General features: G+C 36.3%; 1 protein-coding gene across 2 annotated transcripts; it reads left to right on the forward strand.

Moving 5' to 3' along the window:
- The first annotated feature begins 1796 nt into the window (after positions 1 to 1796).
- On the forward strand, positions 1797 to 16658 carry LOC123524685 (probable thiopurine S-methyltransferase). Of its 2 annotated transcripts, none has more exons than XM_045303045.2 (9): positions 1797 to 1914; positions 5595 to 5710; positions 5989 to 6078; positions 8298 to 8424; positions 9762 to 9814; positions 10591 to 10665; positions 11148 to 11233; positions 14454 to 14498; positions 16364 to 16658. In XM_045303045.2, the coding sequence occupies exons 2-9, from the start codon at positions 5598 to 5600 to the stop codon at positions 16537 to 16539; spliced, it is 765 nt and encodes a 254-aa protein (XP_045158980.2). In that variant the 5' UTR covers positions 1797 to 1914; positions 5595 to 5597; the 3' UTR covers positions 16540 to 16658. The 2 variants fall into 2 exon arrangements, with proteins under 2 accessions (XP_045158980.2, XP_053394590.1); XM_053538615.1 differs by lacking the exon at positions 1797 to 1914 and adding an exon at positions 4662 to 4685.
- Positions 16659 to 17160: the final 502 nt, after the last annotated feature.

Consider the following 17160-nt stretch of genomic DNA (forward strand, 5'->3'; position numbering starts at 1 on the left):
TCTTATCTTTGTCGGCCATCTTGGTTTTCAGAAATGCTTGGCGTGACATCAAGGGGCTCAAATTGGCCAGTCGTTTTTTTTACCTCGGCTGAGCACGAAGTCTTCAGATGACATCTTCTCTAAAACTATTGATTAAAATTTCACCAAACTTATCCAGTATCATTCTGGCATGGTCCTCTAAGATTTATCATATATTTCAGCCTGGCCCCTTCAAGGGGCCGCCAGAGCTAAAAATAGACAAAATATAAATTACTTTTTTTCACGAATCGCAAGATGGATCTTCATCAAACTTGGTCTTTAGCATCATTATAAGGTCTCCTCTTAAATTTGTTCAGATGGCGATGATTGGCTCCTTTAGGAGCCGCTAGATCTTATAAATAGAAATACATTTAAACGACTTCTTATGAACCGCTGGATGATCTTCATCAGACTTATTCTTTAGCATCAATATATTTTTATTTTATTTTTGTTGGGTTTTACGTCGCACCGATACAATAATAGGTCATATGGCGACTTTCAAGCTTTGATGATGGAGGAAGACCCCACGTGTTCCTCCGTGCATTATCTCAATATCAGGTTCTCTCCCAAATTAAAAACAAATTGTTGAAATTCGGGCACTTAGCCGCTTATAGGAGCCGTTAGAACTAAAGATAGAAATACCTATTAATGACCTCTACTCGTGAACGGCTTGATGGTTCTTCATTAGACTTTATCTGTAACATCAGTATAAGATCCTCTCCCAAATTGTTCAAATGGGGGAGCTTGGCCCTTGGCCACTAGAGCTAAAGATAGAAATACCTTTAAATGGCCTCTACTCATGAACCGCTTCATGGATTTTCATCTAACTTGATCTGTAGCATCATTGCAAGGTATTTCCCAGATTTATTCAAATAGAGCAGCTTGGCCCCTGTTAGGGGCCACTAGAACCACTAGAGTTAGAAATATAAATACCTTTAAATGACTTCTTCTCTTTAACCTTTGTATGACTCTTCATCAAATTTTAGATGTGGCATCGTTGTAAGGTCCTCTCCCAAATTTGTTCAAATAGGGGCACCCGACACCTTTTAAGGACGCTAGTGCTAAAAATAGAAATATCTTTAAACGACTTAGCCTAGATGGATCTACATCACACTTGGTATATAGCATCATTGTAAGACCCTTTCCTAAAATTGTTCAACAGGGGCACTCACCTCCCTTTTCAGGTTCACTAGAGCTAAAAATAGAAATACGTTTACACAACTTCTTCGCATGATCGTTTTTTTGGGGTTGCTAGAGGTAAAAGTAGAACTAAACAAAAATACCCCGGCCTGCTTCAGTAGTCTGTGTTTTTCCACCCAATTTTAAAGACTTAAGAACCATATAATGCTTGAACCGTTTGTCATCTTTCCTTGCTTTTACTCGAATTCATGTAATTAACTTCTGCTGCCTTTGGAACTTTTGACACTTGAGCATGTTCTGGTCCTCTCCCGATATTGCACACTCTGTAGCCTGTATAAGCTCTGAAATTCAGGTAAGCGATTTAGTGCAGGGCCCTCGCGTTTAAATATTTACAATAGGCGTATTAAATCAGCTTTATAGCTAGGCCTTAAACTTAAAAGATTGGAAAATATATGGCTGCACTATCATTCTTTTTTTTTTCTTTTTTTTTTTTTTTGATGATGTTAGATCTATACTATATTCTCTAATTTTTAAACAGCAAGAAGTAAATTTCAATGATATATTTTATGATTAAAGATCGATAAATGTCTATTCCAACAATCTTTATGTGTTAAACAAAAATACGAATCTTGCAAACTAACACCGATAGTCTGAGTTGCTCCCCCTTATTACGGGTGCGCCACTTGCATGTCAAAGTAAAAAAAAAATATCACTGGGTTATCTAGCTGTATCTTACATACTTAACTGAGATCAAAAGTAAGTATTTTTAATTCAGATTTATCGACTTATAACTGAGCTATAGCCTACCTTAGGTATACATTTTTAACCAGCAGAGATTATTTTATGACAGTTTAAATGCGTGTACTAATTTTTGACCTGTTGCTACGCAGGTAACAGCCAATTTATGATCTTATCGACATTGTTAAATAACAGTACCGTGATTGTAATCCTTTACTCTTGTACAAAATGGACACGATAATTTAGGCCTGTATACAGTACATGACAAAAATATGCCAGAATCAGATTTTTAAGGTTCTTGTCAAGTTGTCAAGTCTTGAAACAACCCCTCAGGTGAATATTTTTTTTTGACGCCACATCCTTAATGTGCCAGGTGTATAGTACACGGGAATCTCAGTACTGCACTTGGGTGGGAGATCACACAAAAAAATCTCCGAAATTTCAAGTGCCCGGACTGTGATCTGAAGGAAAGAAAATGGTTTTTCGAAAAGGCAACATTTGGGCCGCATTCAAAGTGTATGTGGCTGCTGCTACATACGACCCCGACGTAATTCATATACATGTAGGCCTACGTTAATTATCTCAAAGAAACAGAATCTTACCTTTAAGAAAACTTAATTTTATCATTTTTCCCGTTTAAAAGGTGATCTCATAAAAATGTGAAAATAATTGGTATATCATTGTATATAAAATTGCAGTGGAAAAGGTGTTCTTAAAGCGCTGAATTTCAAAATTTTCGGGGGACCCCCTAGCTGGTCGGCTACTTTCCTATTTTAGCCTGTTCAACAAAACAAAAAAAACTTATTGACAACCCTGTACTTGTGAACGGCTAACATCCACACAAATCCACATCTAATTATTTAGTGTATATAGACACATGTTTGTCAAAGAAAGGGTTCGGTCGGACCCCCTCCCCCCCCCCCCCCCCCCCCCCCACACGCCTTGAGAAAATTGGCTGGACCGCGCATGTCCGTCTTGTAATCACAGGGACTGTACTGTGCTTGGATTCCAGTCAAAGTGCTAATTTGATGTCGATAAATCAATTGTTAGGGTTGGAATGAAGTTCCCGATAGTGTGGTTTTCCTGAGGACCGAAAATGATTACTTTTGGTAAAATTTGTTTTGTTTTCAACTTTTCCTAACCATATTGCCTTCTGATCATGTCAAAGATTACAAAATTCAGTTTCATTTGTGCAGAAACCTTTTTAGTGATATTAAACTGCCAAAGTCCAAATCATAGAATATTTAACATATTACCCGATTGCCCTCAAAGTTAAGTTGCAATTCTTTAGTTTAATAAATTCCTTTGAATATTTTAAAAATTAATGGACGATGTTTTGTCTCAAATGAGCATAATACTCGTATATTGTTGAAATGTCACAGTTGAAAAGTATGTAACAGTTTTGATGTCGATGTCAGTTTTTGAGTCACGTTGTCAAAGAACATTTTTGCTGCCAATATATCTTTGTTCTAGGTCACCTAGTAGAAATTTAAATACTTGAGAAAGAGAAAAAAGTCAATTTTCAAATGCAGTTTCATCACTTAAATAATTAACTGGTGAACTACTGTTAACCGTCTCAACGATCCATTTGTTTAAAAATCTCACAGAACTTGCGGCGCACGTAAAATGGTCTTCATACATAACTACAAGCTGCAATCCTATTAAAATATAGCAATCATCTATCTTGTTCTTTCTGTCTGCCAAAGACAGTTTCTTGTAATCACTTTAAATGAAAATTGCTTGAAGTCCTTGTGGGACTCACTGTGTATGGTAACGTAATCATTCTATGAAGTTTGATGCGTTGTTATTCCCCGCATGCGGGGGAGAGGGGGATATAGTTTTGGCGTTGTCCCTCCATCCGTCATTTGGTCCGTTCTTCCAGATGGCTTGGAGTATTGAAATAAAACTTGGTCGAAATGTTAACTAATATAGGGAAAAGCCGACCTGCAAGTTTCAGTCCGAATTCTTGAGGAAGACAAGATTTATGGCATTTTGTACTTTTATATATAGTACGTTATGTAGTGTTCTTATTCCATTTTCTGTTATTCTGCATCTATATCTCAGACATATCTGGTTTGAAGAATTTCATTAAAAAATAGTAGAAACATTAACTAATATAGGGAAATGCCTTCCTGCAAGTTTCTGTCTGCACGCATGACTGCTTGAGGAAGACAAGATTTATGGCCCTTTGTACTTGTATTTACTTATAGTAATATGTTATGTAGTGTTTTTATTCCATTTTCTGTCCGTCCGGAATCATATCTCAGGCATGTTTTGAAGGATTACAATAAAACGTGGCAGAAATATTAATTGCTATATGGAATTGAGGCCAAGCAAGTTTCAGTCTGATTTCTTGAGGAAGACGATAGTCATTGCCTTTTGTACTTACATATACTTGTACTTATTTAATGTTTTTTTCGGCTCCGTCTTTCTGTCGTTCCAGAGTCGTATCTAATTATAAGACATGGTTAGGAGATAGTAATAATTTTGACTGTTGTTGGTAAATGGCAGTGAAAATGCTTGAGGAACACTAGAGTTATTGCCCTTAGTTCTTATTTAATGTTTACCATATAGGATACTCCTTAGTTCTTATTTAATGTTTACCATATAGGATACTCCTGTACAAATGGCATAGGTCCATTTTTGATGTGGAATTTAGAACATAATATTAAGTATCTTTCTGGTATAATCAGGTATGCATTCTGATCCTATTCTACACTAAAAATGTAATTATTACATAATTTCAGAAAAAAGGGTTTTTATTCTTGTGCGCTGATGCAATGATTGAGGTATCTAGTTATGTTATATATCCTGTGCAAATTTCTTCGAAAATGTATGAAAAAAAAAAGATAGTTTAAATCATTTGCGAATCTGCATATCTGTATCTAAAACGTTATTGTTAACCTTTATCATGTTGGACACGAATGATTCTGCCTTTGTGACCATCATGGTCAAGATCTGCACTGTTCGACATTCAGTCAGTACCTTAAATTTTTGGCAAGCACCCCTTTTGACAGTTAATGATACTGTCCAAATTGAAAGGTGGACAAGTTCATTATAGAAATTTAGCTGGGTAAGGGTTACATAAAATCGTGTTTTCTTTAGCAGAAATGTTTGTGACTCTTAGATCCAGTCGATGACATTGTTTTTTATTCGTTCTGAACAATATATAAAAAACTGCCGAATTAATAGGCTTCAGCCATCAAAACCATTACAAATATTACAAATACATGTATTACAAAACGGAGACATTTATCGACGCCAAACCGTTACATAACTCGGAATGCAGCCATTCCTTGTGTTACCTAGTACAATCGCTGTTATAATGTTGGAAATTTATCTTGGGTACAACCTATACCCCTCACCGATGTGGGTTCGAGCCTCACTCGGGGTGTTGAATTCTCCATGTGAGGAAGCCATCCAGCTGGCTTACGGAAGGTCGGTGGTTCTACCCAGGGGCCCGCTCGTGATGAAATAATGCACGAAGGGGCACCTAGGGTCTTCCTCCGCCATCAAAACTGGAAAGTCGCCATATGATCTATGTGTCGACGAGACGTTAAACACACACACACACACACACACACACACACACACACACACACACAAACACAAAGAAACAAACTATACCATTCTGTGTATTCCTCAGTTACAATCCGTTTGCGGCAAACGCTACAAAATTAACTCTTTTCCTCTGATAGGGAATGTCGACCGCAAGTGCTGAAACAAATGTTAAAGACGGTGTAGTAGACAATGCAGGATGGATCGACGCGTGGGCTTCTGGGAGAACGGACTTTCATCAAAGCACACATGACAGGCAAGAAAAATAAGAACTTTGTAACAATATATGCTTGAGTAGACATTTGCGTATGCAAAAATTATAAGAGCAGCCAGAGTCCTATTCCCAGCTTCTTGTGTGGAAGGGGAGTTAAATCCGTTACGCTCATTCCCATGTTTTACATTACATATACATGTAATGGTATGTTCTTGGACAATTTTTAATTGAAACCATTTGTTAGGCTACAATTTAGAAATAGGAACTTCGACTGAATGTTAACTTCTGTCGCAAGATTATTGTCAATTTTGTACTTGCAGGTTTCTTGATCTGAAGGAAGCAGAAGTGTTTGAAGGAAAAACGAAATCAGTATTCATGCCACTGTGTGGAAAATCTCTCGATATTTTATGGTAATTGTATAGCTATCATTTCGTTTGCAATACCTTTCCAGTATTACCATCTTTTATTGTCCTAGCATTGTAAATGGAGGATATTACATCATGAGTGCCGTTGTGCCTTTTTCATATAGAAATTAAACGAGTTGAACTGAATAGAAATAAAAAGCAAGGCTGTGTCGCCCATGTTCTCATTTTTAGCTCGACTATTCGAAGAATAGTCTAGCTATTTTACTCACCCTGGCGTCGGCGTCGGCGTCACACCTTGGTTAAGTTTTTGCATGCAAGTACATACAGCTATCATTTAAAGGCATATAGCTTTGGAACTTATTTATTCTTTTTCTAGGTCAATTACCAACCTCTCTGGGTCAAGTCCCATAACTCTGACATGTATTTTGAGCAAATTATGCCCCCTTTTGGACTTAGAAAATTTTGGTTAAAGTTTTACATGCAAGTTACTATCTCCAAAACTAATGCAGATATTGAATTGAAACTTCACATGTGTCTTCGGGGTTATAAAACTAGTTGATAGCACCAAGTCCCATAACTCTGACCTTCATTTTGGCCAAATTATGCCCCCTTTTGGACTTAGAAAATTCTGGTTAAAGTTTTGCGTGCAAGTACATACAGCTATTACTAAAAGGCATATAGATTTGAAACTTATTTTCTCTTTTTCTAGATCAATAACCTACCTCACTGGGTCAAGCCCCATAACTCTGACTTGTATTTTGGCCAAGTTATGCCCCCTTTTGGACTTAAAAAATTCTGGTTAAAGTTTTGCGTGCAAGTACATACAGCTATTACTAAAAGGCATATAGATTTGAAACTTATTTTTTCTTTTTCTAGGTCAATTACCTACCTCACTGGGTCAAGTCCCATAACTCTGACACGTATTTTGGGCAAATTATACCCCCTTTTGGACTTAGAAAATTCTGGTTAAAGTTTTACATGCAAGTAACTATCTCCAAAACTACTACAGATATTAAATTGAAACTTCACATGTGTCTTCGGGGTTATAAAACTAGTTGATAGCACCAAGTCCCATAAATCTGACATGTATTTTGGGCAAATTATGTCCCCTTTTGGACTTAGAAAATCCTGGTTAAAGTTTTGCATGCAAGTACATACAGCTATTACCAAAAGGCATATAGCTTTGAAACTTATTTATTCTTTTTCTAGGTCAATTACCAACCTCACTGGGTCAAGTTCCATAACTCTTAACATGTATTTTGAGCAAATTATGCCCCCTTTTGGACTTAGAAAATTCTGGTTAAAGTTTAACATGCAAGTTACTATCCTCAAAACTAATGCAGATATTGAATTGAAACTTAACATGTTTCTTCGGGGTTATAAAACTAGTTGATAACATCAAGTCCCATAACTCTGATATGTATTTTGGTCAAATTATGTCCCCTTTCGAACTTAAAACTCTTTTGATATTTAACATTTTGGGTAATAATTCCCTGCTTCTGTGACAATATTTCGAATAGTCGAGCTTGGCTGTCTTACGGACAGCACTTGTTATTCAAAGAGTTTTGAAAAATTAATTTATAATTTTGTTTTTGCAGTTACAAATAAGCAGTTATCTGTCGTATATAAAGATCTTGGCATGGTAATCAGTGGCTGGCAATGGTAACCCTTGACAGCAAATAGCTATTGGCTGAGTTGCTTTGTCTGGAATAGAAATCGGCCTTTTTACTCTTGTCGGCGCTCTAAGTCGGACAGTTTTCATCTGATCTTCACCAAACTTGAACCAACTGTTTTTGACCATAACTCCTTGGCCAAGTTCATTAACTAGCCAAATCGTCCAAGGCACTTCAGAATTATGGCCATTGAATTACCCAAAATCATTCCTTTTACTTTTCAAAGGTATATTTGTAGTGAGTATAAAGACTGACTTACTGTTTAGATGATTAGGCAGTTGTTGGAGTCATGCGCTTTTCTCAAAAGCAGCCATAGTTAATGTATACTCTTAGGTTGTACAGTCATGGGCATGCTGTGTGTACAGTAGAAACTCAAAATGGTGTCTCTTGACATATTGATACCTTGTATATTTTAGGCTGTACAGTCTTGGACATTCTATGTCTAGAGTAGAAATTCAAAACACTTGGATACTGACTGTGAGCATATAATTTTCGGTTGTACAGTCATAGACATAGAATCTACTAGATCTATGTCTGGAGTAGAAATTCATAAAGCTTGGATATTAATATAACTTTATTTTATCCTAATAGGATGTACAATCATGGACATACTGTATGTGGAGTAGAAATTGCCGAACTAGCAATTCAGCAATTCTTTGAAGAGCATGGCATTGAATTTGAGGTCAAAACTTTAGAGAATATTGGAAAACTTTACAAAGTAAGTTCTCTTTGGTGAAAATTTCAACCAGTCACAGTGACTTATTTAGCAAGTTGACTAAGTGAACAGTTGAAGTTTGAAATAATCATATTTTAATCACTTACCCCTCACCGATGCAGGTTCAAGCATCCCTCGCGGCGTTGAATTCTTCATGTGAGGATACCATCCAGCTGGCTTAAGAAAGGTTAGTGGTTCTACCCAGGTGCTATGTCGTGATGAAATAATGCACAGAGGGGTCTTCATCTACCATCAAAAGCTGGAAAATCACCATATGACCAATAATTGTGTCTGTGTTACTTTAAATCCAACAAAAAACATGAATAAATGCATGAATTTTGTTCAGTATTTAATGAAGCTGCAAGGTATAATTGATTTAGGACAAAGCTCTAGTCCACGAGATAAATATAGAATGTATTTTCAAGATCGCATTTGATGCTAATTTAAAAATATTTTTGTGCCGCCTCCCCCACCCCCCACCCCCATAAGTGGTGGTGGCATACAGATTTGGTCTTGTCCGTCCGTCCGTCCGAAGTTCGTGACGCGACTAGCTCGAAAATTATTTGATGTAAATTGATGAAACCTTGCATGAGTCTTTATCATGATATGAACTTGCGCACCTCCTATTTTTCGTCTGGCTCCGCCCCCTTATTGTCAGAGTTATGGCCCCTGAAATAGTCAAAAATGCACATTTTCACCTTGTGACACGCTTAGCTCAAAAAGTATTTGATATAGATTCATAAAACCTTGCATGAGTCTTAATCATGATATGAACTTGCGCACCTTTTATTTTTCATTGGATCAGCCCCCTACTTTCAGCGTTATGGCCCCTGAAATAGTCAAAAATGCACATTTTCACCTTGTGACGCGCCTAGTTCAAAAAGTATTTCATATAAATTGATTAAACCTTGCATGAGCCTTTATCCTGATATGAACTTGCGCACCTTCTATTTTTCGTCTGGCTCCACCCCTTATTTTCAGAGTTATGGTCCCTGAAATTGTCAAAAATGCACATTTTCAGAGAGAAAACTCATGAACCAGTTTATAGATCGTCACTAATCTTGGTCTGTAGCATCCTTGTCCTCTTTTTTTCAAATTGATTTGCTTAGCTGTAAGGAGCTGGCAACATAAAAAAGAAAAGACTTGAAATAAGTTTTAATGAACTGCTTCTTGGATGCTTGCCAGACTTGATTTTGAAAGAAGGTATTAAGGTCACAGTCCTCTTTAGGTGAGCGACTTAAGATCATTTCGGCCTCATGTTTAATGGGTCTTGTCTTTGCAGTTACTTTTATAAACCCTATCATAATAATAATAAAATGAGTTCTCTCTTATCTTTGCAGAGTAAAGATGATAGGCTGCAATTGTATGTAGCTGATCTGTTTGAAATGACTCCGTAAGTAGCATCCAAGTGAAATGTTTACTGCACATCTACATAAAGTGTTTAAGTATCGAATTCACCATCTTTCAGAATGGTTCTCTTAATTGTTTTGCTTGCTTGACCCATTTGACTGTTGTTAAAATATTTTTGGTGAGCTGTATAGAGAGATAAACTTTAAATTTGTCGTTTTTAGAAATATACAATACTTTGTTGCAAAATATCCTCCCCCCCCCCCCCCCCCCCAAAAAAAAACTGTTTCAGAAATGTGTTTCAAACTTTTGAAGCAGTTTATTGAATTTCAGTGTAGATGTATGTTTTGCAAACTTGTCAGGTTTATTTAATGATTTTCCTGCCCAAAGAAAACGGGTCGAAATAAAGAAATGAACAAACCTGACACTGTTCTACAACGTCACAAAATGTCAATGCATCGACGTCACATCGCTTTTATCAATGCATAAACTATTTATTGAAGACCAAGGCTCTTTTCAAATCCTAAAATGACATTAAAGTGCCCATTGATTCGATTTGCAGCTTTGTATGTCAACTTATATTCTTTGGACAGTGATATCATTGCATAAACATTGTGAATTTGCAACATAATTACATCCACATAAGACAATGCAGTGCTTCAGAAGCCCATACCAAACATGGTATGATTGGATTGTTGGAAAATGATGATGTTTTGGTGGAAACTACATCTAGTACTAAATTTTATACATAGTATATTTTAGCACGATTGTTAATATCCAACGGGAAACTGACATTACATGAACTTCAACCATATTTTTCAGAGAATTGTGCGGTCAGTTTGACATCATATTTGATTCAAAATCTTTCGTAGCCATCAACAAGTCAGACCGTCAAAAGTAAGCCTATCTTTATATGATAAATCTTATTTTGCCCTGAATGATTAAAACGTGTATTTTAAGCAGTTCTTATGTTAGACAAAGCGAACAGTTTTTTTCTCAGGCAAGGTCAATTCATCATACATGGTAAGAAATCCACTTGTCTGTTCTAAACTGACTGAAATGTAACTGATAGATAACCTTTCATCCAAACTTGTGCATAGTCATGTCTAAAGTGCAACTGAGTAGTGATACATTCCGCCTGTAAAAACTGGCTGAGAAACTGATGAAAACTCGAGCGAAATAGGTAATATTGCAATGTTTCAAAGATAGTGTAGATTGCAAGTATTTTTTGCCTCATCGTTATTTCAAGAGACAACGTTAATTAGAATTCAAGCATTACATATTTTTTTATACTCTTTTGGAAATATTGCGTTCTAAGTTATCGAAAATAAAAGACCTTGTGGGTATCACGCTATGTACAGTAATTTTTTACATTGCAGATATGTCAATGTTCTTCTATCACTCATGAAGACAGACGGAAAGTATTATTTGTCGGCGTTTGACTACGATCAGTCAGTATGGCCAGGTATGTATCAAATTGCTATTAACTTTAGAATTTGTATTTTTTATCAAATTCTACTTCGCAACATGGTTTATATGTAAATTTCTGCTTTGTAATGCAAGATAAAGATATATGTTATACATAGTTAAAGATCTTCAGTGGTAGTAGTCGAGAGTCGAAAAGTGTTGCTGTGCTTGGAGTTCTTCTGAATGATGTACAATTTAACATAAACCAACGAAATGCCCAGAAAATGTGGCTCCAATAGTAGTGCTTTATGATCCTTTTTATTTGCTGACCAAAAACACCCTGTGCCATTTACGAACACAATTGTATTAACAAACACACAATACATTGTGATTTCTTCAGCATACTCACTTTACCACGCTGTCATCAATTGTGGAAATAAAATTTAAGACATTTATGATGTGTTTACACGTCCCCAGTTTCTTCCGCAAAATATGAATTGATTTACATGTTCGCTATGTACAGATGTTTTCTTTGATATCGCACTATATAGGCCTACATCGTCCTAAAAACTCGAACAGTGTTCATTAATGGAACCTTTTTTAATGTTTAAAATGTCTTGAGCAGTCAACAAACTAGATTAGTACATGTTACTTATCATTGTAAATTTCGGACATCCGAGCCTGAGAACTTCGGACGAAAAATGCAAATTTGCCACCATTGTTTCTTGTATGTCATTTTGCTCTCCCTCGGGGTGGGGAGGGGGGGAATAAAAGCATTTATCTGTCTCTATCACAATTGGATCCGTATTCGGTCCATCATTCAATTTGGGCAGTACCACTTCCTAAAGGATGCTCACTGAAAATTTACTGACTGAATAGCGAACAGTGAAGACCATGATCAGCCTGCACGGTCGTGCAGGCTGATCATGGTTTGCACTGGTCGCAAAGGCAAAACCACTTGCCAGCAGCAGGCCAAAGGTTAATAAGCCTTTGCTTCTGGATCTTATCAGACTAAAGGTTAATGGGAAAAGAAACACTCAGATAAGAATTTAAGATTTTATCATAATTTTATTTCATTTTGAAACTCTGAAACTGGAACTATTTGATTAAACGCCTATTTTTAGCCCACCAGAGCACGAAGTGCTCAAGGTGAGCTATTGTTACCTGTCATTGTTCGTCGTCCGTCGTCCGTGAACATTTGCCTTGTTAACAATCTTTATGAAACTTGGTCAGAATGTCTGTCTTGATGATCGATCTCTGGGTCAAGTTTGAAACTGGGTCATGTGGGGTCAAAAACTAGGTCAGTAGGCCAGATCAAAGGAAAATCTTGTTAACAGTCTAGAGTCCACAGTTTAAGTTTGAAACTCATGAGAATTGGTCAGAATGTTTGTCTTGATGACCTCTAGGTCAAGTTCGAACCTGGGTCATGTGGGGTGAAAAACTAGGTCGCCCGGTCAAATCAAAGGAAAAACTTGTTGACACCCGAGAGGCCACAGTTGTGACCCAATCTTTATGAAACTTGGTCAGAATGTTTGTCTTGATGATCTCTAGGTCAAGTTTGAAACTGGGTCATGTGGGGTCAAAAGCTAGGTCAGCAGGCCAGATCAACTCTGGTGAGCGATATAGGGCCATCATGGCCCTCTTGTATACAAATATATTCAATGGCGTTGTGCAGTAAGTTTTTAAACACAAAAAAATGTCATTACGATACATCTAGATAATCACAAAATACATTTGAAAATATTCATTTTACGTAAAAAAAGATAGAATCTACAAAAATCCAAATTAAAGGAAAAAGACAAGGATGTAGCGGACATAGTCCGCAAACCGCAATATCCCTACTGTGACCAAAACAATGCATAAAAGTCTGTAAAATAAATGTTTTCAGATTTAATGAAAAGCCCAGGATTTAGACTGCCTGATACTCACAAGGTATATTATTGTACAGTCTTAGACCTACAGTACTATAACTTCTGTCATTAAAAGACTTTCTTATATTGAATGGAAAAGCACAGCACCCCACAGCATTGTGTCCGAAGACTTCAAACGTCGTCTGTTGGGACATTATTGAGATAAAAGCTCAGTCAACTAGACTGATGGGTTTCCAACAAAGCAATTAAATATGATCCTGGCTTTGATAGGGCACCAAATGCAGGTGGAAATGGACTTGCTTAGAACTGCCAAATTCCCTACCTTTCTTACTGATTCTTTAGCCTATATTTAAAGGCTTTTAGTAGTATCGATGATCCACGTAATATTATAATAGTAAAATTATTTAACCCTTACCCTGCTAAATTTCTACAATGAACTTGTCCATCTTTCAATTTGGACAGTCCCATTAACTCTTTAAAGGGGTGCTTACCAAAAGATACTGACTGAATGGCGTGTCTGTGCAGTCTGACCATGATCTACACTGGTCGCAAAGGCAGAACCAATCATGTCCAGCATGATAAGGGCTAAAAATGATAGAAATCCTTGTCTAAATTTGTAAGTAAATGTCCTTAGATGTGATTTATTTGAAGAGTTGGCGAATCTTCATTTGTTCTTGTTGTTGATTAACTAAAAGTCAAAGTAGTCAAAGCAAATTTATTTTTCCTCATGTCTGATACAGCAGCTGAAGTGGATGTCATTTTGTACCTAGTTAAAACAGGTACATTTAACGGTATACACCTGTATCGTTTTTATATGATGACAAACGTCCTTTGTATAACTAGACATTTTTACGAGTCGAAATTAATTAGTTTCGGTACTTATTCATTCACGCTTTATTAAATTACACACAGTTTATCTTCAAAATTTTAATTATTTTCATATAAGCTAAAGTTTAAATCTGTTATGCTTTATTAACAAGACCTTTATCTGTTCTGTCTGAAAATTACTATCAACAATGTGTGAATATTCGGTGTACTATGTCAAGCAACAAAAGCAATGCATGGCTTTCTTTGTCTTTTCACTGTCTCGAATATGGTATTGTAAAAGTTTATTGAATAGATATCAGCTGCCTTAAAAGGTCTAATACATGGTTCTAGAAGATTAGGTCAACCACAGTTTCGTTTGGGGTGATATCACGTTTTCAAATGTTGACACCGCTGCTGTCAAAAAGTAAAGAATGGTACAGTACAGTCTAGAAAATCATATCAACCCGCAGTTTTTTCATAGGTCCACAGGTTTTATCCCGATTTCGAGTAACTATGATTTTTCGTCTTTATGTACAACACATATATTTTACATGATTAAAATGAATATATAATTACACATTACAATATATTATATTTCAGGTCCACCACATTCGACCCCTGGGGAGGTTGTCAATTCCTGTTACAGTAAGTTATTTTTATTGTAGATAGACACCAGTTTTTGTACTAATAGTGAAATCTAAGTGCGTTGCCTAAATACCGACCTGAAATTATTAGACCACTAGTGGTGTTTCGCCTGAAATGCTTTTGCCACGCACTCTATGTCCGTCGGTCAGTCACACAGAGCGGGAATCTGCGATAACTTAGTAAGTACAGTATATTTTTCATGAAACTTGGTATATGAATAAATGGCAATATCAGAATATGCAAGACCCTTGATTTTGTTGCTATGGCAAAACATGTGGTTGTTATTTCAACAAATAGTCCAAAAACAATGACAAAAAGGTAGCAGAGTTGAATCTTTCGATAGCCTTAAAAGTGCAAGATATTTCTCGTGAAATTTGTACATGAATAGATGTCAGTATGGAGAATATACATTTTGCTCTGGCAAATATGTGGTTGCTATAGCTACAAATAGTCCAAAAATACAGCAAAAAGTGGATTCATCGATAACTTTTAAAAGTACGAGATTTTTTCATGAAATTCGATAAGTAGGTAAAAGACAGTGTTGAAAACATGCACATTGTTTTATTTTCACATTCTGTTTGTCCACCTGTCTGTCCTTCTGTATGTCACAGAAGATGGTTTATGTCATAACTTTAAGTATGAGAGATTTTTTTCACGAAACCTAGGACACAGAAATCAATTCATAGAATACACAGATCAATTTATTTTATCCTTTTGTTTATCCGTTCTTCAATATCAATCCGTCAGTTCCAAAGGACAGGTTCTTTTTATGAAATCTGACATTTAGATGGTTTGTTATTTGAAAAATATGCTGGTTTTTCATTTAGCCTAAGCTTCAATACAAAAATACGGTTGCTACAAATGCCTTTTCAAGAAGGCTACTTAAATTGCTGGGCAAAAGTCTTGTTAAAACATTATTTCACATTTTGTCTCACATATGACGAACTTATAAACTTCAGTAAAATTCAGAATAAATAATTATGTAATTTGTTATATTTTCTATGAACTTTGCAGAGCATAGTTACAGTCTGCTGTTTGTCTTATATGCATTGTTGACTGAAAATAAAAAAGTATAGATTATACCGCAAAAACGTCATTTAAAATATGTTCATAACAAAACAAATGAACTTATCTAACCTTGATATTTTGAATTTGAATCTAGTTTGAAGGTTTTACCTTTAATTTAAATGCCAGTAATAACTTGAATACCGCGGCATTCTGGTTTCATATGTCTTTTATGCACTCACTGCATTATGCACTTACGGGTAAGGTGTTTAAAGCCGCCGGAGATTCTGTCCTGTTTTCTCATGTTAGGAATCAGACAAATGTAACCCTTACCCTGCTGCATTTCTATAATGAAGTTTTCCATCTTTCAATTTGGACAGTACCATTAACTGTTAAAAGGGGAGTTTACCAAAATATACTGACTGAAGGCGAACAGTACAGATTATGATCAGACTGCACGGATGTGCAGGTTGATCATGATCTACACTGGTCGCAAAGGCAGAATCAGTCGTGTCCCGCGTGATAAATGTTAATCAGGAGCGTTGAACAATCATAAAGAAAATCAGATGCACCAGTTCTGGCCAAAATGTAATAAAAAGCGGAAGGCAATAACCAGTAATTTCACAATAACCAAGAATTGTCAGTTGCCATAATACTGTCTAATTAGAAATCATTTTACGTGCACATAGTTGTTAAAAGTGACAATTTTACTGCCTTTAGCTTATGCATTATTTGGACGGCAGAAACAGGTTCGTCGGAGATGACGTCACGGACCATTTATTCATGATTCGTCGCATGTCTACTGCTTTCTACTTGCTGAACAAAATCTGCAGTGCATGTAATTTGTATATTTTATACAGGCGACAGATGTAATATCGAACTACTTGAAGACGCCGACCAGGTTATGAAAGAGAAACAAGCATCTAGTGTTGAACCTCCGGTACCACAACAAGACTACGAAGATTTCCCGTCGGCAATACGTGCCGCCACGTACGCAATGTTTCGCTGGTACAAGCTCACTATGAAACAGTCGTAACAGAACTCAGTGAAAATTCTACATTATAAAATAGCATGCATTTATACTTGATAAATCTCTGTTTATACAGAATGTTTATGCACTGTCTAGATTTTATACGTATTAAAATTGAAACTGGTTGTCATGTGTGTGTTTTAAGAGAAGAGAGAGAAAAAAAACAGTTAAATTAGTCGTGTAAGTAAGTGTTCCAGTTACATGATTCTCTATCACAATAACCTTTATCATAATTAAGTACGGTTTACTTTTTAAGTTTTATTTGAAGTCCACATTGCATTGCAAAATAAAGCAGCAGCAACAATATACCCCATTGTAACCAGCTTTTAGTATTCCGCAAATTTCACGTCGTCGTTCTAGCTGCAATTTCTTGTTGTTCAGTTGATAAGTTTGATATTTCGTGAATAACAGCATAATACAAGATACGTTTCACTGCATCGTGCCCTTATTCACGAAATCTCTTTAGATTTTTCCGCTCCAGCATGATCGTTTCCTTTGCGAGATCTCTGTAGATTTCCCCGCGCCAGCAAAGTCATCTCACTGCATCGTGTCCTTATTCACGAGATCTCCATAAATTTCACCGCTCTTGCATGGGCGTTTCATTGCACCGTTTCCTTATCTACGGTG

This window comes from Mercenaria mercenaria, chromosome 3, assembly GCF_021730395.1.
Source record: "Mercenaria mercenaria strain notata chromosome 3, MADL_Memer_1, whole genome shotgun sequence".
NCBI lineage: Eukaryota > Metazoa > Mollusca > Bivalvia > Venerida > Veneridae > Mercenaria > Mercenaria mercenaria.

Bases quoted from the DNA above. Each gene is read 5' to 3' on its own strand.
- LOC123524685 (XM_053538615.1), top strand. The intron at 10,666-11,147 runs GTAAGCCTATCT...TTTACATTGCAG, and splicing joins AACAAGTCAGACCGTCAAAA to ATATGTCAATGTTCTTCTAT. The intron at 14,499-16,363 runs GTAAGTTATTTT...TATTTTATACAG, and splicing joins GGTTGTCAATTCCTGTTACA to GCGACAGATGTAATATCGAA.